Here is a 27,984-nt window from a genome sequence, read left to right as displayed (position 1 = left end):
CATCATTGATGTCTACATGTTCTGGTACTACCAATACATGGGATGTTAACTCTATCATATGTAATGGTAAATATAAATAATATACATTTACTCTTAGCTCTAATTCTTTAGACAGTAGAGTTATATTGACTATCAGGTCGATTGGTATAATACCGGTAATTTTGTATTATTTTCCCAGATATTAGTGAATATACATCGGCTCCTTGTCAGAATGGACACACAAACTGAATGTACTTTTAAATCTTTAGCCTAGTTTTAATTTATTTTTGTTTAAAAATTATAAATAGTTTATTATTTTAATAGTCGTGTCTTATTTTCACAGATATTGATGAATGTACATTGGGTACTCCTTGTCAGAATGGAGGTGTATGTACTAATACAGTAGGATCATACACATGTGACTGTACAGGAACTGGATACTCTGGATCTATTTGTCAAACAGGTAAATTAAAACACAAACTTAATGTACTTTTAAATTTTTAGCCTTGTTTTAATTTATTTTTGTTTAAAAATTATAAATAGTTTATTATTATAATACTTGTGTCTTATTTTCACAGATATTGATGAATGTACATCGGGTACTCCTTTTCAGAATGGAGGTACATGTACTAATACAGTAGGATCATACGCATGTAACTGTGCAGGAACTGGATACACTGGACCTACTTGCCAAACAGGTAAATTGACTTAATGTAGTTTTAAATCTTTAGCCTTGTTTTAATTTATTTTTGTTTAAAAATTATAAATAGTTTATTATTTTAATAGTTGTCTTATTTTCACAGATATTGATGAATGTACATCTGGTACTCCTTGTCAGAATTGAGGTATATGTACTAATACAATAGGATCATACACATGTGACTGTGTAGGAACTGGATACTCTGGACCTATTTGTCAAACAGGTAAATTAAAACATGAACTTAATGTACTTTTAAATCTTCAGCCTTGTTTTAATTTATTTTTGTTTAAAAATTATAAATAGTTTATTATTATAATACTTGTTTCTTATTTTCACAGATATTGATGAATGTACATCGGGTACTCCTTGTCAGAATGGAGGTACATGTACTAATACAGGGGGATCATACGCATGTAACTGTGCAGGAACTGGATATTCTGGACCTACTTGTCAAACAGGTAAATTAAAACATGAACTTAATGTACTTTTAAATGTTTAGATTTGTTTTAATTTATTTTTGTTTAAAAATTATAAATAGTTTATTATTATAATACTTGTGTCTTATTTTCACAGATATTGATGAATGTACATCGGGTACTCCTTGTCAGAATGGAGGTACATGTACTAATACAGGGGGATCATACGCATGTAACTGTGCAGGAACTGGATACTCCGGACCTACTTGTCAAACAGGTAAATTAAAACATGCACTTAATGTACTTTTAAATGTTTAGATTTGTTTTAATTTATTTTTGTTTAAAAATTATAAATAGTTTATTATTATAATACTTGTGTCTTATTTTCACAGATATTGATGAATGTACATCGGGTACTCCTTGTCAGAATGGAGGTACATGTACTAATACAGTAGGATCATACGCATGTAACTGTGCAGGAACTGGATACACTGGACCTACTTGTCAAACAGGTAAATTGACTTAATGTAGTTTTAAATCTTTAGCCTTGTTTTAATTTATTTTTGTTTAAAAATTATAAATAGTTTATTATTTTAATAGTTGTCTTATTTTCACAGATATTGATGAATGTACATCTGGTACTCCTTGTCAGAATGGAGGTATATGTACTAATACAATAGGATCATACACATGTGACTGTGTAGGAACTGGATACTCTGGACCTATTTGTCAAACAGGTAAATTAAAACATGAACCTAATGTACTTTTAAATCTTCAGCCTTGTTTTAATTTATTTTTGTTTAAAAATTATAAATAGTTTATTATTATAATACTTGTGTCTTATTTTCACAGATATTGATGAATGTACATCGGGTACTCCTTGTCAGAATGGAGGTACATGTACTAATACAGTAGGATCAAACGCATGTAACTGTGCAGGAACTGGATACTCTGGACCTACTTGTCAAACAGGTAAATTAAAACATGAACTTAATGTACTTTTAAATCTTTAGCCTTGTTTTAATTTATTTTTGTTTAAAAATTATAAATAGTTTGTTATTTTAATACTTGTCTTATTTTCACAGATATTGATGAATGTACATCAGGTACTCCTTGTCATAATGGAGGTGTATGTACTAATACAGGGGGATCATACACATGTAACTGTGCAGGAACTGGATACTCTGGACCTACTTGTCAAACAGGTAAATTAAAACATGAACTTAATGTACTTTTAAATCTTTAGCCTTGTTTTAATTTATTTTTGTTTAAAAATTATAAATAGTTTGTTATTTTAATACTTGTGTCTTATTTTCACAGATATTGATGAATGTACATCGGGTACTCCTTGTCTGAATGGAGGTGTATGTACTAATACAGTAGGATCATACACATGTAACTGTGCAGGAACTGGATACTCTGGACCTACTTGTCAAACAGGTAAATTAAAACATGAACTTAAGGTAGCGAGACTATTATTTGTGTTGAAAATTACGATTTTCACATTTATTTATTAATTGATGAAATGCACTATAAACTTTCATGTGATAAAGTCAACATAACATAGAATGTCATGTAAGTTGGTTAAAATGTAGATTTTCTGAAGGGAAGCAAGGCAGCCTCAGTAGTGTTTTCCAAAATCAACAACACAGGTTTAATCTGTGTGCCTATAAGTTTCAAAGATAAACTCAAGACAAAGCAATGTTAGGATGTGTTATCAGTAGCTATCTGACACACAATGAGTGTTTCCAAACATTTGAGTGGTTTGTCTCCGCCCCTGTTTGTTTCACAGATTAGTAATTTGCATATGAATGTGTCAGACACAAGGTCATACAGCCACTGAAAAAAAATCATTGATTTTGGTGTTTTCATATGCCGAATTTATCCAATTATAGCTATCCCATTCCTTTATTTTTTTGGTTCCCAATAGCCTTACACATTTGGATGTCCCTACACATGTTAAAACAGACCTTGATGGGGAAACAAATTGATTGTGTCGATAAACAAGTTTGAAAATCTTTGCTGTTACTTCATGGACGTTTATGTTTTTCAAAATACAAGGTCTTTAACAAAAAATAACGTATACTTATTGTCGTCGGATTAACACAAAATTTTCACAGCTTTAAGGTGACAGTGAGTGGAACATGAATGTGTCCAGACAAACTATTTCATCGATTATTTACCAACGAGTTGTGGTTTAAGTTGGGGGCAATGCGACTAAAACAGTAATTGAAATTCAGCACACTATTTTTTAAAACGCGTTGCTTGAATAAAACTGACCAGACACATTCAATTTACCAGACTATTGAACAACTAGGAAAAGTGAAAAAAATACTTCTTATCGCCAGCATAAATGCGTAATTATTTTTTTTACAGAAAAAGTAATTTTTCACCTTTGATTGAGTAACACGTCGTAGAATGCAGATACCGGTATGCAAAATACACTTGTGAAAAGCTTGAAATCTGGCGATTCTAAAAATATATACTTTCCCGGGTCTATTTGTAGTCATTTAGTCACAATTAGAAGATGAAAACAAGCATGCAAATAATAGTCCCGCTACCTTAATGTACTTTTAAATCTTTAGCCTAGTTTTAATTTATTTTGGTTTAAAAATTATAAATAGTTTGTTATTTTAATACTTGTGTCTTATTTTCACAGATATTGATGAATGTTCATCGGGTACTCCTTGTCTGAATGGAGGTGTATGTACTAATACAGTAGGATTATACACATGTAACTGTGCAGGAACTGGATACTCTGGACCTACTTGTGCAGAAGGTAAATTAAAACATGAACTTAATGTACTTAAAGTTGGCATAAAGACGAGGTAGTTTATTTAACCAGTGCTGAACTAGAAGCTGAAATTATAATTAAGTTCGTGGTCATATGATTTGTTTATTTCAATTTCTCCTGAAGTCAAATAGAATACATCGGTGAATGAATGTTTTTGGGGTGTAGTTTACAATGTGTATGGAATGGTAGGGTTGGGTGTCTTATATTTTGTTCATTTCCAACCAACTCTCATGAAATCACATAGAATTTCACTTAATTTATTTTCGTTTTCAAGCATTACGTGTGAATCCAATTTTCACTGTGCTGTGTCAAGTCTCAATGGAGTATGAGGGAAATGGCATTTTCACTGGAATTTATTTTATGGAAAAATGTTTACTGTGAAAATGAAGTATTTCACATTATTACATATGTACTGCAGTTTATTTTGATTCGTACCTTAAATCAAAATCGGTATTTCCACACCACATATGCAAATGAGGTCTGAGAACAAACAAATTAGTCCTTTCAAAAGTAGCGTTATTCGAAACAGCAAAAATAAACTATATTTAGAAGTACGATATTTTACCATTGGGTACATGAATATACTTGCCGACTGAAATAAATTTTGAACAAAAGTAATGGTACTTCTAGGCAGTCACTTATTTTGACTAAAACTAATTTGCATATCATTCAAGCAATAAGGTTTTTGGTATTTTCACGGTCAATATGCAAATGAACATGGTATTGGCGATACGCTCCACTGGGATTGCTCTTGTAATCACTTTTGGGTGTCTTGGCTTGGCCGATTTCGCCAGAAACTGTTTTTTTGAATACTTTCGCGCCAACTTTACTGCTCAAATTGATATGGTAATATCGTCTGTTGCCTTTGCTTGCTCTGAAAAATAATACACTTCGCCACATTTTGCGGATCCCCTTGTCAGTGAAACAGACGTTTTTGCTATTTCACGAAAAGAAGAAAAAAGACCAGTGGTCGGATTACCGCCACACAATATAATTTCGTCAACAATCATATTTTCAACCTCTGATGTTTTTGACCGTCTCTTAAATATTTTACCGGTGGCAGTAACGGTATTACCCATATTTCTGGTCTGATATCGTGAGAAGCAACGCAGATAAACTTATTTATTCTGTGGGCGTGCTTTAGAGTGGAGACGATTGGCGGGTTGACTTTTATTTTTCGTGCGTCAACCTTTTCACTTTGGCGCGTAGATGTTTTGCCTTGACAAGTTGAAATGTAAATGCTGCCTCCAATCTAGAAAATAATATCGTAAAACGGTTGGAAATAATACATTTAACGACAGAATACGTCCTAGCAATAAAATCAAGTGACTTCTAAAGACTGAATGTTTTTTGCCCGGTTTTAGTTATAAACCGGCGTTAGCTCCACGTTTATGTCCTAGCATCGCCAACCAGCCTATCGGCTTGTTTTCATTGGCAACCGGACTACTTTTATTTTGTATAAAAATTTTCATCTGCTATTTTTATCCAGTTCAAATCGCTCAGCAACATTTTTGGCATACTAAGTGTACATCACATGGAATACTACGATTAAGAGAACATGGTGTATGTTGAGTTTTATAAACCCTGAAGGGCTCTCGGAAGACCCCCCCCCCTCGCAGTAAAATTAGCGATTGCCATGGAGGCGCAACCATCAAGATCAAAGTACCAGGAGGTTTCTGCTGGCGACGTTGCGACGTTACCAAGTTCCAAATAAAGATTACCAACGCCAAATGAGCAACATTTTAACCGGTAATCAAGATTCATTCAATCCACGGCTAACAAGTTACATCACAAGCGAAGTTGTAGCGTGCAGCTCAGCTACAAAAGTCACCCCGCCAGTGGAGTACCGCAGTAGCATGGCATGTTTGCCAATGCAAAATTCTGTGGAGGAACTTTTAACTTCAACAGAAATTTGTGTCATCCCTTCACCATTGTATTCAAACGAATCACGTGGTGTGCCGTTCTTTTTCAAACCCGGCATTCAATCAATAGGGGAGTTTCAGTTAAGAAAAAACATCATGCAAATCATGCAAATTTAACATTTTCAAACCAGTATACTAAAACAGAAATGTTCAGCGATGCAAAAGAAGGATAGATGTTACTTTTCAGTATGCACGTCTCTGGTGATACTATCCCTCACATATTCTACTCCCAATTATTCCTGCGTAAAATGGACTAGTCTCTTTTCATGTTGACATTCAGAGTAAAATCACGTGACAGGTTGTTAAAATTGGCTGTTGCATACACTTTCGCCGGTCTGGAAAATGTGTTTAATTAGCTTTCATTCAAGCAACAATGCAGATTTCCCAGTGGGAGTGAATCTTCTCGACTCTGCCATTAAAAAATAGGGGTGTTTTGAGCAAAAAACGAAAAACTCTGGAGTGCACACAACACACTGAATTTCGGAACAAATCTTGCATTATTTACAGCAGCAGAATACCACAGAAATATCAGACGAAACATGGAAACACTATATATTGTATTTCGGCCTGAACCCTCTCTATTGCAATTCCAGGAATTACACCCATATGTGCATCCATTTTCCACCTTGGTAAAACCCACCCCCGAAAACAAACTCTTAATACCACGCTGAAGCGTTTGGTAATAAATTATGGAAACAAACCGAAAGAATCTTTTGGAATTTTTCTCAAAAAACCATACATACAAAACAATGTCACCTGTTATTCAGTGTTTGTACAATTGTAATTCCCTGACAGGTTTAATATATTTTCAATTTGATTCAGAGTTCTTATTATTCTTTCAAATGCTGTAGGTCTTGATCCACCAAGGAATGTAACATTGGTAGCCAATTCTGAAAGTGATATCACTGTCACTTGGTTAGTTCCAGTACAATTGAATGGAGAATTAGATTATTACATAGTTTATTACTCAATTAGTAGTGGTGGCAATACTATGGAAGAACAAAGTAAGTTATTTGAATTTTATAATAGGTTTACTTCAAAACATCTCGTAATACAATGATAGTACTATATACATCATATATATGTAGGGTGTTATAATTATGAGGTCAGCACTTTAGACCTCCACTATCCATGTATGAATGTAAGAAAATTTAGGACATATGCTGTCATCAAATATGACAGAGTGAAGCTGTTTATTGGGTGATTGTCTGTCAATTATTACATTTTTTACTTTTTCTTGCAAACAACTTGCTTAATTGATAGTGAATACTTGAGTGGACCTTCGTCAGATGTGTTTATTTTATGTTGTTGCAGTTTTCTCTATTTTCGATTTGCCATTTGGGTTTTCTGATTGTCGAGAATATTAGCTTCTAAATTGTACTTCGAATTTTGTAAGAATGTGCCCCGTATTTTCTAAAACCTTGTTCGAAAAACAGATGACACTAAATTTGTTTAAGAACATTACTTGATTAGAAATGATAGAAACAATTAGAAAAAACTAAATATTATGAGGTTATTACGAGGATACCTCAAAGTATGCACGAAGACAGTACAGCGGGAGTAACGACCAACGTGCAGCGACGGTCGATGCGAAAGCGTACTGTCTGAGTCTTTTCCTTCCAAGGATACATCATGAAAATGCCAAAATCCAAAATGTTTAGAATAGAAAAACCTGTTTGTCCGGTCAAACCCTGGTGGAAGCCATGTTTGTTTTTATTATTAGAGGACGCTTACGCATCCATATTTGTAATTCGCATTTCCTTATATGGTAGGATAAAAATACCCCATAAAAGACTGCAAAATTACGGCAAGCTGCAACTTATGGCGTTACGGTGACAGATGTATAATAATCATTTATACATCATGATGTATTATTTACATTGATATATATTTTTGCAGCAAAAATAACTGTGCATATGCTATTAACATTATCATTTACGTTACTCATTTATGTGTTGTGACCCTAAAACAAGCAAAAAAATGTGTTCTTTTTGAAAATTTCCTGGCCAAATGCTTTCTACAGATGTATAGGTTTGTTTTAGACATTATTGTTCTGGTAACGGCTGTCAACATTCTTCATAATAATATATCTCTGTAACATTTTTATCCATGCTTCCTTAAGAGAAAATTCTCAAAACACTAAAAAGGAATGCAACAATTTCTATAATTTTCATTCACTCATTGTATCTTTCACTTAAAGTTGCATTCCCACTTTGCAAATTTGTGCAGTACCATTCGCTGATAAAAATAAGGTATATACTGTAACAACATAAATATATTGTCGAGTCAAGCTACGTCACAGAACGTTCTATGTTGCTCTGAAGTTCACCTCTGTACCATGTATTTCTTTGGGCTTGGTGCAAACTGCTGTGGAACACTGGTCGAGGAACCGGTGAAAATAGCTAAACTCGCGAAAGCAGCACAAACACAACTTTGAAATAATCCTGATCAACTAAATTGATATGTATTAAACATGTAAGGGTGACTTGTTATAGTATTCATGGGAGTCTCAAATAAGCCAAAATACAGTTTGTAATAATAACTATAATAATTCAATACAACTGTGTATAAATCTGAATAGAAATAATGCTAGACCTGATATGGCTATTATATTAGTTAAATGGTTTTGGTCAATTTGGTCTTCAAGTCTTTTATATACATGACATTGTATTTCTTTAACATATTCTTGTCTCCGGCATGTATAGTGATGATACATTGTTTTAATGTATGCAAGCCATTGTTAAAAAGAGCATAATGCACTGTATTTCATGGGTTATGGTTTTGGAGTGTGCCCCACAATATGAATACCAAATATTGATACTGATTCAGTATCTTCCAAAATTTAGCTTAAATATGACCCATAATTATGGGCAATATAATATGTAAACTGTTTGATAAAAACAAAAGTCATTTTACAGTATAATTAGACTGCTGTCTGCATGTGTTTGCTCAAGTGAGCATCACTACTGTCAACAAATTTACTGTAGTGCCAGAGATGCTGTTCAGTAACTAACATTTTTCGTAAATATGTTTATTTTGATGGTATCAAATCAGACAAATTCTCTGCAATGAGACGAGCATAGTTTAAACTACGAACTGTATGAAAATAATGCTGATATAATACAATATTATAATAGCAATAACAATATTTCATGGTATAACCGCCCTTGGTGGGGAACATTGCTTAAACAAACAAATGGTATGTGTGAGGATCCTTAACTTTTAAAATGTTGAGAGCATCTCTACAACATCTTTTCAGTATTAATGTTTCAATTTTTTTCCAAAATATTGTCTATCAGCCAATGGTATTGAACAGACCATAATTCTTACTGGTTTGGTGGCATATACTGAATATGAAGTCTGGGTGGCAGCTGTCAATACAGTAGGCGACCAAAGTTCATATTCGGATAAGACGAATACTCGGACATTAGAGGGAGGTATGTCTTAAATAATGTTCAAGCTGCTTAAAGTTATGTGAACTTCTGTTTTGTGTGTTGTTGATGTGTCCTGAGTTATTTCTGTCACATTGTCAAATTACAAACGCCATTTATACTTTGCGATATTCTTGTGATAAACTTGTATTCCCTGGACTGAGAACGATACTTTAAAATAGTGTTCTATTTGCATCATAATAAATTCAAATAATAAGTACATAAATACAGAACATTCATAACAAATCTTAATATATGATTTACATGTTCTTTACAATATGCCTAATATTAATAGTCATGTAACAAAATGGTTTAAATTACTTTTACCGCCATAATGCTTGGTCCTCCAAAACAGCTCCTTTTAAAGCTTTATCCAATGGTCTGAAAGTTCTATTTTGAATAGTATAAGCATATACATTAGTTATAATGGTTTTGTGAAACACATTTCATCATCAGAGCAATTCTTGTAGGTTTATATACTTGAACTGTGAAGTATATGATGGTATGAATTTTAGGGAATATGTATGAATATGATTTCAGTGATGTGCAGATCATCTGGTTATTCACAACTGTATAAATAAACAATGGAGAATCATATATTCCCAAATTAATAGTAGAAAGAAATCAGAAATAACTTTCAAAATTACTCTTTCTTATATTTCAGTTCCAGACAAACCAAGGATATCCAGTTTTCATAATACATCAGATAGTGCATTGACTATTGAATGGAACCCGCCGATTAATCCACGTGGTGTAACAAAAAGATATGAACTTTATATATTTCTAAACTCTGGTGGATCAGCTGTGAAGTCTCATACGGAACATGCCAAACAATCAGACCAGACTTCTACTTATACTTACCTGTTTACAAATTTGTTAGCATATACTGAATACATTGTTAGAGTAAGTACTATTCTCTTCGAATAAAAGCAGAAAATTGTATATTTTTACCCACAATTATTCAACAACTGTCCTCTATTCAGGTATAGACAAAACATCAATTCACTACAAGTATTGTTTTGTGCTAAAACAAATTATTATTAAAAATTATCTTTTATCAATAAATTCAAAGCATGTTTTATTTGGAAACAAGAACTAGTATATATACTTGCTATTGCTGATCAAAACCTTAAAGTTTTTATATATACATCCATCTCATTCTGTAACTGATATTCCCTATGCATATTATATCTGATGTATCACATATTTCTGTTCACACTATATAGATAAAGGTTTGCAATGGAAGAAGGTGCAGTCTTGCAGAAGAAAAGAGTGCTAAGACCAGTGAAGGAAGTAAGTCCCAATGTTTACTATTAACAAAATTGAGACCTTTTTATTCATTTGTCTTACAGTATACTAATATAAAAACAAGGGTTTATAGAATAAATCTTGCTTTGTACACGTTACCTTGCACATGGACATGTTTGCCTTGTAATTGTTTAGGAAATTAGAATGACTGGGATGGACTAGATATTTGATGTCCTCCATCCTTTCTGTTCTACATAAAATAAAATACAGTGCATGTCTGAAAGCCTTATATGCTTGGCGAGTTTACCACCCCAGATACCAAAAAAGTCAGTTACCTGAGGGGATCCAGAGCCCCCTTGCTCCAGCTCTGACTAGTGAAGTCTAGTACAAATAGTAGGCTGCCTGAAAATAAAAAGAAAGGTATTTTGAAAACAGTGACACGAATGCTTTTCACACACCTGGAGTGGACAGGTGTTTTTTCTCTGTTTACACTTTTTTCTCAAAAATAGTTATCTTGTGATGAGGTCGATATTTTACACTTTTTTATCTTTTTAAATTACCAATAATTGTATACTGCTTGTTACGATGTGCGATTTTAATCTATACTCAATTATATTGCAGTGTATGCTTAGAATAATTGCGTTTGATGGTGTTAGATACAAGCGATATGCATATTTTGTGTTCATTACATTGTTCATGGGGATTGTTCAAATTGCAATCTAAAAAGCACAAGTCTAAATCTAGTAGCACTATTATAGCTAATGAAATTGAAAATAGACTGTTCATGCTTACTAGAAAACTCGCATGAAGTTTGCCACGTATATTGTTGCCAACAATTGTTACATGTGATGCCAAATCAGAATTCGTGTCAATGACTGAACCAGCAAGATCAGCGAGAGTTAGGGTATTAGTGAATCAGTGCCTACTGGGTCTCGGAAATGCACTCTATGGGGCGGGTAATGGAGTGTGAAAAGCTGCTGAATACTTCTTTTTCAGACCTGGCAGGATTATTCTGGATCCGAAAACCGTTTAGTGACCACAGGGAATCTGGATATGAGTCATGAAGCAGCATGCAGAAATCATATGACTATAATAAGACTCTGTCGTTTTGTCAAGCTACAGATGGACACTGAAGCAGCATATAATCATAAGTTGTTGAGGACAGCATGTATGGCAGTCAACCAAGACATAACATGTTCTTTAAATAAAAACATACAAGAGGCAACTGAGATGGTGCGTGATATTCTCTCTACTTCTAGCTTCTAGTGTTTTTGTCAGACACGTGGCAACGAATGCTGATCAACGAATGCGGTCGCTCACTTGGTAACCTACTACAATCAAGGCCTTTAGAAGTACAGAATGGATTCCACATCATAGCATTGATTGGCTATCTCCAGAGGACTCAGGCCCGTAGCCAGCACTTTTGAATAGGGGGTTCGAAAACAACACATATATAGTTGATGTGAAATGTGTGAATTTTATAATATTCAAAAAGTGTTTTTGAGCTCTGTTACAGAGATTTTTATATTATCGGGTTTAAATTCAATTGGTTTACTTTGTGTTACGTTGGTAAGATATTTCACATAACATCTTTGAACTATTTTACCATTTTAGAGAAGGGGTCCTGAGCCATTCCCCACCTACAGGCAAACACATCCACACCATTGATCCACTACGGCAAAATGTTGTACACAAAAAAGACAAGACTATACTTATCATAGCATTATTGTCTAAGTATTTTAAGGTAGAACGCTACTTACGAGTTTTTCCGCTCTTCGCAGATGTTAGCGCACATAAAAGTGACACGATTTCATGTCGAAATCTGTCTACAATTATTCATTTTAGTATTAGTCAATTTTGTATTATGTAATTTAATTTCTGTACTATCGTACAAAATGTAATGGGTAGAAAAGTGCATAGCACGTTTTAAACACAATACAACATCCATGTAAACATATGGTACTAAGTTAAACTGAATTCATATTCATCTCGTCGCTTGAAACTTTTAAAAGATATAGAGCTATTTGATATATGGTGTGGCAATTTGTGTAGCAACGAAGTAAGCCCAGACTGTCAGTATTTGCATAATTGCATAGGGTTATTGACAAAAGATCAGCCCTTAGATCATTATAAAATGGACATATAAAAACAAAGTGAATTTCATTTTCTACCATGCTAAATTCGAACGTATCACTGCAAAAACTAAAAAATTATTGATCTAACTGTATTTTTGTGTGTCAGCCTAATTCTAACATTATGTTTATGGCCAAAACAGCATAAACTCGTCAGTATATATTTTAGTCTATAATTGCTTGCCAATAAATCTCCCAGGTTATAATACTACTTTGATTTTTCCCAAAAGTACACAGCCTTGATGATTGTAAAATGGAGGCATGCCACTTCCTTTTTTTATTCTTTGAGTAAATATCTCTAAGAAATTTGCAGTATCTCCAACTTGTTTTTCAAACCAGACAATGCCGAAACCATATTTGAACAGGAGATTTTTATTAGCTCCGCTGTCGACTTTGTCGAGCGGAGCTTATCATATGAGTGATTGTCCGTCGTCGTCCGTCGTCCGGTGTCCGTCGTCCGTGTCAATGTTTTACATTTTCGACTTCTTCTTGAAAACTACAAGTCTGAATGCTTTGATACTTGGTGTATATGTACCTTGGGTAGACCTCTCTCAGATTTGTTCATTTTGTAATGATATCTTCAATTCTCTAATTTTGGTGAATATTTTTGTCATTTTTGGTAAAAAGTGATATTTTCAACTTCTTGTTAGAAACCGCAAGTCCAATTGCTTTGATATTACATATATAGGTACTACATGTGGACCACTCTCGAATTTGTTCATTTCATAATGATATCTTTAATTTTCTAATTTTGGTGAATATTTTTGTCATTTTTGGTAAAAAGAGATACTTTCGACTTCTTGTTAAAAACCACAAGTCCAATTGCCTCGATATTACATATATAGGTACTACATGTGGACCACTCTCAAATTTGTTCATTTCATAATGATATCTTTAATTTTCTAATTTTGGTGAATATTTTTTGTCATTTTTGGTAAAAAGTGATATTTTCAACTTCTTGTTAAAAACCACAAGTCCAATTGCTTTGATATTACATATATAGATACTACATATGGACCACTCTCAAATTTGTTCATTTCATGGTGATATCTTCAATTCTCTAATTTTGATGAATATTTTTGTCATTTTTGGTAAAAAGTGATATTTTCTTCTTGTTAAAACCACAATCATTTATGGTCAAAAATGATATTTTTGATTTCTTGTTGAAAACAGCAAGTCCCATTGCATTGATACTATGCATATTGTTCATTTTCTAATGATATCTTCTGTTCTTTAATCGAAATGTGCATTGCTAACAGCGGAGCTATCTCAGCCGAGAGGCTGCTTGTTTTGTTTTTTTTCTTGTTCTTCAAAAATATAAACACACAAGGAAGCATTTGGTATGATACCAAATAAACTTCTTCTTAAAAGCTGAAGCTGTGATGTTGAATTCTCTGATTTTAGTGAATATCGGTGTCTCATTTTTGGTAACAACTAATATTTTTAACTTCTTCATTAGCAGACCATAGTTATTTTGATAGCCATGTCCCCATGTAATGAACGTAATGAGAAATATAATAACACCTTCCTAATATATTTTTTTAATCTACAGAATGCGAAGACGCCAACAAAGTTGCCTACTGCCCTCTAGTGTTGAAGTTTGAATTCTGCATTCGCCCGTATTTCCGCCAGATGTGTTGTAAGACTTGTAAGACATTGGCTGGTCAGTAAGGGACGACGTCAATAGATCGATGTCGGATAAAAAACTTATTTCCTTTAGTTTGGGGGTGGGGGGTTTTGACCTCAAAAAGTTTCCATCCCACAAAAACGATTAAGTTTCAGTTGGGGGTAGAGAGGGTTTGGAAAAAAACTAAAAGAATTAAGTTTTTTATCCGACATCGATCTTTTGACGTCGTCCCTAACTACAACAAAATTGAATGCGAATGGAAGATCCATTTAACTGTGCCAGCAATAACTTAACGTTACATCTGGACACCAGTCTGGGCATAAGTTCTCCAAAAGAGATGGAATTCAATTCGAATGCAACCAATTATGAACTTCAAGATCATCATCACTTGATTCTTCTGTGAGATTCTTTGTTACAACCAGAAATAAACACATTCTTGTTGATGAACAGCAACACATTTTGTTTTCTGAATAACTACAGGGCACTGTTGACGCAAAGTTCAACATTTGCGTCATAATTCTAGATGTGACAATACAGGACTCAACAATACCGTGCTTCATAGGATGTGAACTCCAGTTCAGTGCTTGCCATGTTCAGTAACCAAGTCCGAATACAGTGTTGTCCCCTTTGTTCTTGACATTAAACTCATTTTTACCTTGCCCGTACCATCAAAGATGGAAGGGAAAGGTATATTAAGGGAAAGATTTTGTCCGGCATTGTCGTCGTTAATAATTGTTATTGTGTGCATAATAACTTTACTAATTCTATTCCAAACTTCATCAAACTTGGTCACCTTATTCATCAGTATAATGTCTTCCCTGAGTTTGAACAACAGATGTCCTGTATGAAAATATCATGCAAAAATTGAGAAAATCTGATAAAATATTTTGACTGTTTCTACTTGACTGATCACTGGTGATACACATCAAAGGTCACTGATCTCAGTGGAAATATGCATTGTTGTATGTGTTCAATGAAGCAAATGATTTATCTTGTAATAATATCCTTGGTAATGTATCCCAGAATCCCATACTGGGTTTCAAAACCAACTCATGGAGAGATTGCACAGTCTGATACACATTTTTAAACCTACCAATAAAATCTTTACAGAAAACAAGATGTCAGAAAATCAATATAAGCACTCCTATGAACTGGGTGCCAAACTTTGATCAAGATCTGATGCTAATAGAAAATATGTTTAGTTCAAAGTTATCAAATCAAAAACAATACATAAAAAGCAAAACATTTCATCCACATTTTAAAAAGAAAATTGTTCTAAAATATATGTATTCTGTATTTGACAAACAGTTCATTCGACAAATGAAAACTCGCAGGAATATGTTTCAGCTATTAAAACAGAATGATAGTTTTCATAATACTATTTTAAAAACGCACTTCGAAGATTGCAGTGTTTGAAGATGTAGATTCTCAGGAGGCAACAGTACTGTTGACTTCTCCCTCCACTGGACACCAACTAACTATTTAAGTTGATTTGCATACAAAGCAGAGCTTGCAACATGATAGCTATTCATAAAGGGTGTTTTTTTTTACTTTTCATATAATACAGTAGTCACACAATGAGGCAGTTCGTATTTGTCACAGTGAATCATTAATTTTTGACAGACACCTGTACAAAATATTTGGACAAAAGCCAGCTAAGATTTTCTGTTATCATGCATGTTTTATGAATCTATTCACGTCTAAATGCAGAACTTTTTTTTTTGCGATGAGGCATTTATTTTTATACTGAAATATCTGAATTACTTTGAATAAAACTGGAAATTATGTCCCTTAAAATAATTAAACAAATAAGGCACCAATGTTTTTGTAAGATATTTACATCTTTTAAGGACATTCGGTTGACTGATTCCCCACTGTTGGTTCAACCCCAAAACTTGTTTGTATTTAAAATTATGACAATGCATATTTAGATTGAAACAAACTGTGATAAAGGGAATTATATTATATAACAAAGGGCAAGGTCACCAGAGTTCAACTATGTTACTGGTGCTCGATTACCCGTAGAAATAATTGTATGTATATCAGACAACATGGCACATAAATTTCTCCATATATATTACCATTGTTTTATATTCTGAACAGTGTTCCCTTTTCTGTACGCATAAAATGAATTCAATGTATTTTAAAGTTGATACAAAAATCTTGATCTACTTGCCACCAGTAAGATTCAAATCATGGTTTTATTGGAAACACAGCCTAAACACAACAACTGTTCCTCTCTTTACTATTACCTTTTTAGCTCCGCTGTCGACTTTGTCGAGCGGAGCTTATCATATGAGTGATAGTCTGTCGTCGTCCGTGTCAATGTTTTACTTTTTCGACTTCTTCTTGAAAACTACAATCCTGAATGCTTTGATACTTGGTGTATATGTACCTTGGGTAGACCTCTCTCAGATTTGTTCATTTCATGATCATATCCTCAATTCTCTAATTTTGGTGAATATTTTTGGTAAAAAGTGATATTTTCGACTTCTTGTTAAAAACCGCAAGTCCAATTGCTTTGATATTACATATATAGGTACTACATGTAGACCTCTCTCAGATTTGTTTATTTTGTAATGATATCTTTAGTTCTCTAATTTTGGTGAATATTTTTGTCATTTTTGGTAAAAAGTGATATTTTTGACTTCTTGTTAAAAACCGCAAGTCCAATTGCTTTGATATTACATATATAGGTACTACATGTGGACCCCTCTCTGATTTGTTCATTTTGTAATGATATCTTTAATTCTCCAATTTTGGTGAATATTTTTGTCATTTTTGGTAGAAATTGCATTATGTTTTCTTGGAAACAAATCCTTCTTTCTCCATGAAAACTTTAAATATGAATGACGTGCATGTATGTGAATCATCACACAACAATTTATGAATGATTTACTGTTACTGCTCTAGCTGGCTTTCTTGTTACTAGTTTCTCCAATTACTTACACTACCTGTTCTCAGAGAGCTGCTATGAATGCATAAGTGTAACAATACTTTTTAAAGGTGACGTGCACAAGGGGGTGGGGGGTGATACCAGTATACTACTTGTTTTTATGTGCATACTGTTGGAACACACAGAAAATGATGATATATTTCATGGATAATGTGACAATAAAGTACCATATCAGCTAGTAATATTTCACACTAAACATCACAACTGTAAGTGATATGCACCATGGTGTTATTAAACACAACATTTTTTTTCCAGTTCTTGCAACAATAGTTGAGATACCAGATTCACAAGCAATTGAGATATCTAGTTCTCCAGTTTTTACATGTAGTGGACATGGTAAACCATTGCCAGAAGTGACATGGCAGACAATTAACGGAGGCCCTATTTCTGAGTCTGATACTGAGATCATAGAGGATGGTTATTTTATGAATAGTACACTGACATTCAACAGTGTAGATAGAAATGACAATGGTATATATCAATGTGTGGTGAATAATGGATATGATGATGTGAGTGAAAACTTTACTCTCACTGTCTTAGGTATGTATTATACAAGTTTATCAATAAATAAGTAAAAAATGTATTTAAATCTCTATAGGACCATTTTTGTGAGTGCATGTGAACAATATCATAATTATGGGATAGATTTGAATCAGCGATCAGACACGATTGATTTTGTATATAATAGTAATTTTATTTTTTCATTATTTTATATAGAGGTACCAGATCAAGTGACAATTATAACTTTTATAGCCACAAATGCTGAGATAATTGAATTGAAATGGGAAGTGACTTATGATGGTAACAGTGACATCATACAATGTGGTGTAGAATATATGGAATTTAATGATCAACAACAACCAGTGACTGACTGGATGACTTACATAACTGTTACTGAAATTCGGATACAGTACATGATTCAAATAGAAAACCTAGCAGCATATACCTACTACAAGGCTAGAATTAGTTGTACAAATTCTCAGGGATCAAGTGTACCAACTGAGACTGTTATAGTAAGAACGAAAGAGTCTAGTGAGTATATTTATTTATTTACACATTTCGAGCACTATAAATATATCTGTATTAACTGTAATAAATTATGAAAACAAACCCAGAAGATGCTATGTTTTGACTATTTTTTTTAATTCCAAATTCTTGACAGGTTGTAAGATATTTTCGATTTGATTCAGAGTTCTTATTATTCTTTCAAATGCTATAGGTCCTAATCCACCAAGGAATGTAACATTGGTAGCCAATACTGAAAGTGATATCACTGTCACTTGGTTAGTTCCAGTAAAATTGAATGGAGAATTAGATTATTACATAGTTTATTACTCAATTATTAGTGGTAGTAATACTATGAACAAACAAAGTAAGTTATTTGAATTTTATAATATGTTTCAATATTAAGACATTTCGTACTACAGTGATAGTATCATATACATCATATACCTACCGGTGTTATAATTATGAGATCAGCTATTTAGAGCTCTACTATCCATGTATACATGTAAGACAATTTAGGACATACATGTATGCTAGTGTGAAAGTACAATATATTAGTTCAGCTGTCATCAAATATGAGTGGAGCTGTTTATTGGGTGATTGTCTGTCATTTTTTACATTTTCCACTTTTTCTTGCAAACAACTTGCTTAATTGATTAGTGAATACTTGAGTGGACCTTCGTCAGATGTGTTTATTTCATGTTGTTGCAGTTTTCTCTAATTTCGACTTGCCATTTGGGTTTTCTGATTGTTGAGAATATTAGCAAACTTCTGTGTATGGAGTCCGGTCAAACCCTGGTGGAAGCCATGTTTGTTTTTGTTATTAGAGGACGCTTACGCATCCATATTTATAATTCGCATTTTCTTATATGGTAGGATGAAAATAAAACACTGCAAAATTACGGCAAGCTGTAACTTATGGCGTTATGGTAACAGGTGTATAATAATGATTTATGCATCATGATATATTATTTACATTAATGTATATTTTTGCAGCAAAAATAACTGTGCATACGCTATTAACATTATCATTTATGTTACTCATTTATGTGATGTGACCCTAAAACAAGCACAGTCTACAAAAAAATGTGTTCTTTTTGAAAATTTCAGGCCAAATGCTTTCTACAGATGTATAGGTTTGTTTTAGACATTATTGTTCTGGTAACGGCTGTCAACATTCTTCTGAAGTTCACCTCTGTACCATGTATTTCTTTGGGCTTGGTGCAAACTGCTGTGGAACACTGGTCGAGGAACCGGTGAAAATAGCTAAACTCGCGAAAGCAGCACAAACACAACTTTGAAATAATCCTGATCAACTAAATTGATATGTATTAAACATGTAAGGGTGACTTGTTATAGTATTCATGGGAGTCTCAAATAAGCCAAAATACAGTTTGTAATAATAACTATAATAATTCAATACAACTGTGTATAAATCTGAATAGAAATAATGCTAGACCTGATATGGCTATTATATTAGTTAAATGGTTTTGGTCAATTTGGTCTTCAAGTCTTTTATATACATGACATTGTATTTCTTTAACATATTCTTGTCTCCGGCATGTATAGTGATGATACATTGTTTTAATGTATGCAAGCCATTGTTAAAAAGAGCATAATGCACTGTATTTCATGGGTTATGGTTTTGGAGTGTGCCCCACAATATGAATACCAAATATTGATACTGATTCAGTATCTTCCAAAATTTAGCTTAAATATGACCCATAATTATGGGCAATATAATATGTAAACTGTTTGATAAAAACAAAAGTTATTTTACAGTATAATTAGACTGCTGTCTGCATGTGTTTGCTCGAGTGAGCATCACTACCGTCAACAAATTTACTGTAGTGCCAGAGATGCTGTTCAGCAACTAACATTTTTCGTAAATATGTTTATTTTGATGGTATCAAATCAGACAAATTCTCTGCAATGAGACGAGCATAGTTTAAACTACGAACTATATGAAAATAATGCTGATATAATACAATATTATAATAGCAATAACAATATTTCATGGTATAACCGCCCTTGGTGGGGAACATTGCTTAAACAAACAAATGGTATGTGTGAGGATCCTTAACTTTTAAAATGTTGAGAGCATCTCTACAACATCTTTTCAGTATTAATGTTTCAATTTTTTTCCAAAATATTGTCTATCAGCCAATGGTATTGAACAGACCATAATTCTTACTGGTTTGGTGGCATATACTGAATATGAAGTCTGGGTGGCAGCTGTCAATACAGTAGGCGACCAAAGTTCATATTCGGATAAGACGAATACTCGGACATTAGAGGGAGGTATGTCTTAAATAATGTTCAAGGTGCTTAAAGTTATGTGAACTTCTGTTTTGTGTGTTGTTGATGTGTCCTGAGTTATTTCTGTCACATTGTCAAATTACAAACGCCATTTATACTTTGCGATATTCTTGTGATAAACTTGTATTCCCTGGACTGAGAACGATACTTTAAAATAGTGTTCTATTTGCATCATAATAAATTCAAATAATAAGTACATAAATACAGAACATTCATAACAAATCTTAATATATGATTTACATGTTCTTTACAATATGCCTAATATTAATAGTCATGTAACAAAATGGTTTAAATTACTTTTACCGCCATAATGCTTGGTCCTCCAAAACAGCTCCTTTTAAAGCTTTATCCAATGGTCTGAAAGTTCTATTTTGAATAGTATAAGCATATACATTAGTTATAATGGTTTTGTGAAACACATTTCATCATCAGAGCAATTCTTGTAGGTATATATACTTAAACTGTGAAGTATATGATGGTATGAATTTTAGGGAATATGTATGAATATGATTTCAGTGATGTGCAGATCATCTGGTTATTCACAACTGTATAAATAAACAATGGAGAATCATATATTCCCAAATTAATAGTAGAAAGAAATCAGAAATAACTTTCAAAATTACTCTTTCTTATATTTCAGTTCCAGACAAACCAAGGATATCCAGTTTTCATAATACATCAGATAGTGCATTGACTATTGAATGGAACCCGCCGATTAATCCACGTGGTGTAACAAAAAGATATGAACTTTATCTATTTCTAAACTCTGGTGGATCAGCTGTGAAGTCTCATACGGAACATGCCAAACAATCAGACCAGACTTCTACTTATACTTACCTGTTTACAAATTTGTTAGCATATACTGAATACATTGTTAGAGTAAGTACTATTCTCTTCGAATAAAAGCAGAAAATTGTATATTTTTACCCACAATTATTCAACAACTGTCCTCTATTCAGGTATAGACAAAACATCAATTCACTACAAGTATTGTTTTGTGCTAAAACAAATTATTATTAAAAATTATCTTTTATCAATAAATTCAAAGCATGTTTTATTTGGAAACAAGAACTAGTATATATACTTGCTATTGCTGATCAAAACCCTAAAGTTTTTATCTATACATCCATCTCATTCTGTAACTGATATTCCCTATGCATATTATATATGATGTATCACATATTTCTGTTCACACTATATAGATAAAGGTTTGCAATGGAAGAAGGTGCAGTCTTGCAGAAGAAAAGAGTGCTAAGACCAGTGAAGGAAGTAAGTCCCAATGTTTACTATTAACAAAATTGAGACCTTTTTATTCATTTGTCTTACAGTATACTAATATAAAAACAAGAGTTTATAGAATAAATCTTGCTTTGTACACGTTACCTTGCACATGGACATGTTTGCCTTGTAATTGTTTAGGAAATTAGAATGACTGGGATGGACTAGATATTTGATGTCCTCCATCCTTTCTGTTCTACATAAAATAAAATACATAATTCTTACTGGTTTGGTGGCATATACTGAATATGAAGTCTGGGTGGCAGCTGTCAATACAGTAGGCGACCAAAGTTCATATTCGGATAAGACGAATACTCGGACATTAGAGGGAGGTATGTCTTAAATAATGTTCAAGCTGCTTAAAGTTATGTGAACTTCTGTTTTGTGTGTTGTTGATGTGTCCTGAGTTATTTCTGTCACATTGTCAAATTACAAACGCCATTTATACTTTGCGATATTCTTGTGATAAACTTGTATTCCCTGGACTGAGAACGATACTTTAAAATAGTGTTCTATTTGCATCATAATAAATTCAAATAATAAGTACATAAATACAGAACATTCATAACAAATCTTAATATATAATTTACATGTTCTTTACAATATGCCTAATATTAATAGTCATGTAACAAAATGGTTTAAATTACTTTTACCGCCATAATGCTTGGTCCTCCAAAACAGCTCCTTTTAAAGCTTTATCCAATGGTCTGAAAGTTCTATTTTGAATAGTATAAGCATATACATTAGTTATAATGGTTTTGTGAAACACATTTCATCATCAGAGCAATTCTTGTAGGTTTATATACTTGAACTGTGAAGTATATGATGGTATGAATTTTAGGGAATATGTATGAATATGATTTCAGTGATGTGCAGATCATCTGGTTATTCACAACTGTATAAATAAACAATGGAGAATCATATATTCCCAAATTAATAGTAGAAAGAAATCAGAAATAACTTTCAAAATTACTCTTTCTTATATTTCAGTTCCAGACAAACCAAGGATATCCAGTTTTCATAATACATCAGATAGTGCATTGACTATTGAATGGAACCCGCCGATTAATCCACGTGGTGTAACAAAAAGATATGAACTTTATCTATTTCTAAACTCTGGTGGATCAGCTGTGAAGTCTCATACGGAACATGCCAAACAATCAGACCAGACTTCTACTTATACTTACCTGTTTACAAATTTGTTAGCATATACTGAATACATTGTTAGAGTAAGTACTATTCTCTTCGAATAAAAGCAGAAAATTGTATATTTTTACCCACAATTATTCAACAACTGTCCTCTATTCAGGTATAGACAAAACATCAATTCACTACAAGTATTGTTTTGTGCTAAAACAAATTATTATTAAAAATTTTCTTTTATCAATAAATTCAAAGCATGTTTTATTTGGAAACAAGAACTAGTATATATACTTGCTATTGCTGATCAAAACCCTAAAGTTTTTATATATACATCCATCTCATTCTGTAACTGATATTCCCTATGCATATTATATATGATGTATCACATATTTCTGTTCACACTATATAGATAAAGGTTTGCAATGGAAGAAGGTGTAGTCTTGCAGAAGAAAAGAGTGCTAAGACCAGTGAAGGAAGTAAGTCCCAATGTTTACTATTAACACAATTGAGACCTTTTTATTCATTTGTCTTACAGTATACTAATATAAAAACAAGGGTTTATAGAATAAATCTTGCTTTGTACACGTTACCTTGCACATGGACATGTTTGCCTTGTAATTGTTTAGGAAATTAGAATGACTGGGATGTACTAGATATTTGATGTCCTCCATCCTTTCTGTTCTACATAAAATAAAATACAGTGCATGTCTGAAAGCCTTATATGCTTGGCGAGTTTACCACCCCAGATACTAAAAAAGTCAGTTACCTGAGGGGATCCAGAGCCCCCTAGCTCCAGCTTTGACTAGTGAAGTCTAGTACAAATAGTAGGCTGCCTGAAAATAAAAAAAAAGGTATTTTGAAAACAGTGACACGAATGCTTTTCACACACCTGGAGTGGACAGGTGTTTTTTTCTCTGTTTACACTTTTTTCTCAAAAATAGTTATCTTGAGATGAGGTCGATATTTTACACTTTTTTATCTTTTTAAATTACCAATAATTGTATACTGCTTGTTACGATGTGCGATTTTAATCTATACTCAATTATATTGCAGTGTATGCTTAGAATAATTGCGTTTGATGGTGTTAGATACAAGCGATATGCATATTTTGTGTTCATTACATTGTTCATGGGGATTGTTCAAATTGGAATCCAAAAAAGCACAAGTCTAAATCTAGTAGCACTACTATAGCTAATGAAATTGAAAAGAGACTGTTCATGCTTACTAGAAAACTCGCATGAAGTTTGCCACGTATATTGTTGCCAACAATTGTTACATGTAATGCCAAATCAGAATTCGTGTCAATGACTGAACCAGCAAGATCAGCGAGAGTTAGGGTATTAGTGAATCAGTGCCTACTGGGTCTCGGAAATGGGGCGGGTAATGGAGTGTAAAAAGCCACTGCTGAATACATCTTTTTCAGACCTGGCAGGATTATTCTGGATCCGAAAATCGTTTAGTGACCACAGGGAATCTGGATATGAGTCATGAAGCAGCATGCAGAAATCATATGACTATAATAAGACTCTGTCGTTTTGTCAAGCTACAGATGGACACTGAAGCAGCATATAATCATAAGTTGTTGAGGACAGCATGTATGGCAGTCAACCAAGACATAACATGTTCTTTAAATAAAAACATACAAGAGGCAACTGAGATGGTGCGTGATATTCTCTCTACTTCTAGCTTCTAGTGTTTTTGTCAGACACGTGGCAACGAATGCTGATCAACGAATGCGGTCGCTCACTTGGTAACCTTTAGAAGTACAGAATGGATTCCACATCATAGCATTGATTGGCTATCTCCAGAGGACTCAGGCCCGTAGCCAGCACTTTTGAATAGGGGGTTCGAAAACAACACATATATAGTTGATGTGAAATGTGTGAATTTTATAATATTCAAAAAGTGTTTTTGAGCTCTGTTACAGAGATTTTTATATTATCGGGTTTAAATTCAATTGGTTTACTTTGTGTTACGTTGGTAAGATATTTCACATAACATCTTTGAACTATTTTACTATTTTAGAGAAGGGGTCCTGAGCCATTCCCCACCTACAGGCAAACACATCCACACCATTGATCCACTACGGCAAAATGTTGTACACAAAAAAGACAAGACTATACTTATCATAGCATTATTGTCTAAGTATTTTAAGGTAGAACGCTACTTACGAGTTTTTCCGCTCTTCGCAGATGTTAGCGCACATAAAAGTGACACGATTTCATGTCGAAATCTGTCTACAATTATTCATTTTAGTATTAGTCAATTTTGTATTATGTAATTTAATTTCTGTACTATCGTACAAAATGTAATGGGTAGAAAAGTGCATAGCACGTTTTAAACACAATACAACATCCATGTAAACATATGGTACTAAGTTAAACTGAATTCATATTCATCTCGTCGCTTGAAACTTTTAAAAGATATAGAGCTATTTGATATATGGTGTGGCAATTTGTGTAGCAACGAAGTAAGCCCAGATTGTCAGTATTTGCATAATTGCATAGGGTTATTGACAAAAGATCAGCCCTTAGATCATTATAAAATGGACATATAAAAACAAAGTGAATTTCATTTTCTACCATGCTAAATTCGAACGTATCACTAAAAAAACTAAAAAAATATTGATCTAACTGTATTTTTGTGTGTCAGCCTAATTCTAACATTATGTTTATGGCCACAACAGCATAAACTCGTCAGTATATATTTTAGTCTATAATTGCTTGCCAATAAATCTCCCAGGTTATAATACTACTTTGATTTTTCCAAAAGTACACAGCCTTGATGATTGTAAAATGGAGGCATGCCACTTCCTTTTTTTATTCTTTGAGTAAATATCTCTAAGAAATTTGCAGTATCTCCAACTTGTTTTTCAAACCAGACAATGCCGAAACCATATTTGAACAGGAGATTTTTATTAGCTCCGCTGTCGACTTTGTCGAGCGGAGCTTATCATATGAGTGATTGTCCGTCGTCGTCCGGTGTCCGTCGTCCGTCGTTCGTGTCAATGTTTTACATTTTCGACTTCTTCTTGAAAACTACAAGTCTGAATGCTTTGATACTTGGTGTATATGTACCTTGGGTAGACCTCTCTCAGATTTGTTCATTTTGTAATGATATCTTCAATTCTCTAATTTTGGTGAATATTTTTGTCATTTTTGGTAAATAGTGATATTTTCGACTTCTTGTTAAAAACGACAAGTCCAATTGCTTTGATATTACATATATAGGTACTACATGTGGACCTCTCTCAGATTTGTTCATTTTGTAATGATATCTTTAATTTTCTAAATTTGGTGAATATTTTTGTCATTTTTGGTAAAAAGAGATACTTCCGACTTCTTGTTAAAAACCACAAGTCCAATTGCCTTGATATTACATATATAGGTACTACATGTGGACCACTCTCAAATTTGTTCATTTCATAATGATATCTTTAATTTTCTAATTTTGGTGAATATTTTTGTCATTTTTGGTAAAAAGTGATATTTTCAACTTCTTGTTAAAAACCACAAGTCCATTTGCTTTGATATTACATATATAGATACTACATATGGACCACTCTCAAATTTGTTCATTTCATGACGATATCTTCAATTCTCTAATTTTGATGAATATTTTTGTCATTTTTGGTAAAAAGTGATATTTTCTTCTTGTTAAAAACCACAATCATTTATGGTCAAAAATGATATTTTTGAATTCTTGTTGAAAACAGCAAGTCCCATTGCATTGATACTATGCATATTGTTCATTTTCTAATGATATCTTCTGTTCTTTAATCGAAATGTGCATTGCTAACAGCAGAGGCTGCTTGTTTGTTTTTTTTTCTTGTTCTACAAAAATATAAACACACAAGGAAGCATTTGGTATGATACCAAATAAACTTCTTCTTAAAAGCTAAAGCTGTGATGTTGAATTCTCTGATTTTAGTGAATATCGGTGTCTCATTTTTGGTAACAACTAATATTTTTAACTTCTTCATTAGCAGACCATAGTTATTTTGATAGCCATGTCCCCATGTAATGAACGTAATGAGAAATATAATAACACCTTCCTAATACATTTTTTTAATCTACAGAATGCGAAGACTCCAACAAAGTTGCCTACTGCCCTCTAGTGTTGAAGTTTGAATTCTGCATTCGCCCGTATTTCCGCCAGATGTGTTGTAAGACTTGTACATTGGCTGGTCAGTAAGGGACGACGTCAATAGATCGATGTCGGATAAAAAACTTATTTCCTTTAGTTTGGGGGTGGGGGGTTTTGACCTCAAAAAGTTTCCATCCCACAAAAACGATTAAGTTTCAGTGGGGGTAGGGGGGGTTGGAAAAAAACTAAAAGAATTAAGTTTTTTATCCGACATCGATCTTTTGACGTCGTCCCTAACTACAACAAAATTGAATGCGAATGGAAGATCCATTTAACTGTGCCAGCAATAACTTAACGTTACATCTGGACACCAGTCTGGGCATAAGTTCTCCAAAAGAAGTGGAATTCAGTTCGAATTCAACCAATTATGAACTTCAAGATCATCATCACTTGATTCTTCTGTGAGATTCTTTGTTACAACCAGAAATAAACACATTTTTGTTGATGAACAGCAACACATTTTGTTTTCTGAATAACTACAGGGCACTGTAGACGCAAAGTTCAACATTTGCGTCATAATTCTAGATGTGACAATACAGGACTCAACAATACCGTGCTTCATAGGATGTGAACTCTAGTTCAGTGCTTGCCATGTTCAGTAACCAAGTCCGAATACAGCGTTGTCCCCTTTGTTCTTGACATTAAACTCATTTTTACCTTGCCCGTACCATCAAAGATGGAAGGGAAAGGTATATTAAGGGAAAAATTTTGTCCGGCGTTGTCGTCATTAATAATTGTTATTGTGTGCATAATAACTTTACTAATTCTATTCCAAACTTCATCAAACTTGGTCACCTTATTCATCAGTATAATGTCTTCCCTGAGTTTGAACAACAGTTGTCCTGTATGAAAATATCATGCAAAAATTGAGAAAATCTGATAAAATGT

General features: G+C 33.2%; 1 protein-coding gene across 1 annotated transcript; it reads left to right on the top strand.

Moving 5' to 3' along the window:
• The first annotated feature begins 8 nt into the window (after nt 1-8).
• Nucleotides 9-27,349, top strand: LOC146738310 (phosphatidylinositol phosphatase PTPRQ-like). Its single transcript, XM_085503918.1, has 23 exons — nt 9-66; nt 323-442; nt 558-677; nt 1,018-1,137; nt 1,253-1,372; nt 1,488-1,607; nt 1,713-1,832; nt 1,948-2,067; nt 2,181-2,300; nt 2,416-2,535; nt 3,755-3,874; nt 6,663-6,815; nt 9,111-9,248; nt 9,907-10,145; nt 10,469-10,535; nt 14,175-14,285; nt 17,461-17,745; nt 17,923-18,237; nt 18,425-18,577; nt 20,374-20,511; nt 21,170-21,408; nt 21,732-21,798; nt 27,029-27,349. The coding sequence occupies exons 1-23, from the start codon at nt 9-11 to the stop codon at nt 27,142-27,144; spliced, it is 3,279 nt and encodes a 1,092-aa protein (XP_085360044.1). The 3' UTR covers nt 27,145-27,349.
• Nucleotides 27,350-27,984: the final 635 nt, after the last annotated feature.

Source organism: Saccoglossus kowalevskii, chromosome 9 (genome assembly GCF_978046115.1).
Source record: "Saccoglossus kowalevskii chromosome 9, keSacKowa6.1, whole genome shotgun sequence".
Lineage (NCBI taxonomy): Eukaryota > Metazoa > Hemichordata > Enteropneusta > Harrimaniidae > Saccoglossus > Saccoglossus kowalevskii.
This window is presented reverse-complemented; position numbering and strand designations above follow the sequence as displayed.

What these genes read in the sequence shown, in the direction of transcription:
- LOC146738310 (XM_085503918.1), top strand. Translation starts at nt 9, where the DNA reads ATGTCTACATGTTCTGGTACTACCAATACATGGGATGTTAACTCTATC. An exon ending in GACTTGTAAGACATTGGCTG is followed by an intron (nt 14,286 to 17,460) that starts GTCAGTAAGGGA and finishes TTTTTTTTCCAG; the next exon opens with TTCTTGCAACAATAGTTGAG. An exon ending in TACTCGGACATTAGAGGGAG is followed by an intron (nt 20,512 to 21,169) that starts GTATGTCTTAAA and finishes CTTATATTTCAG; the next exon opens with TTCCAGACAAACCAAGGATA.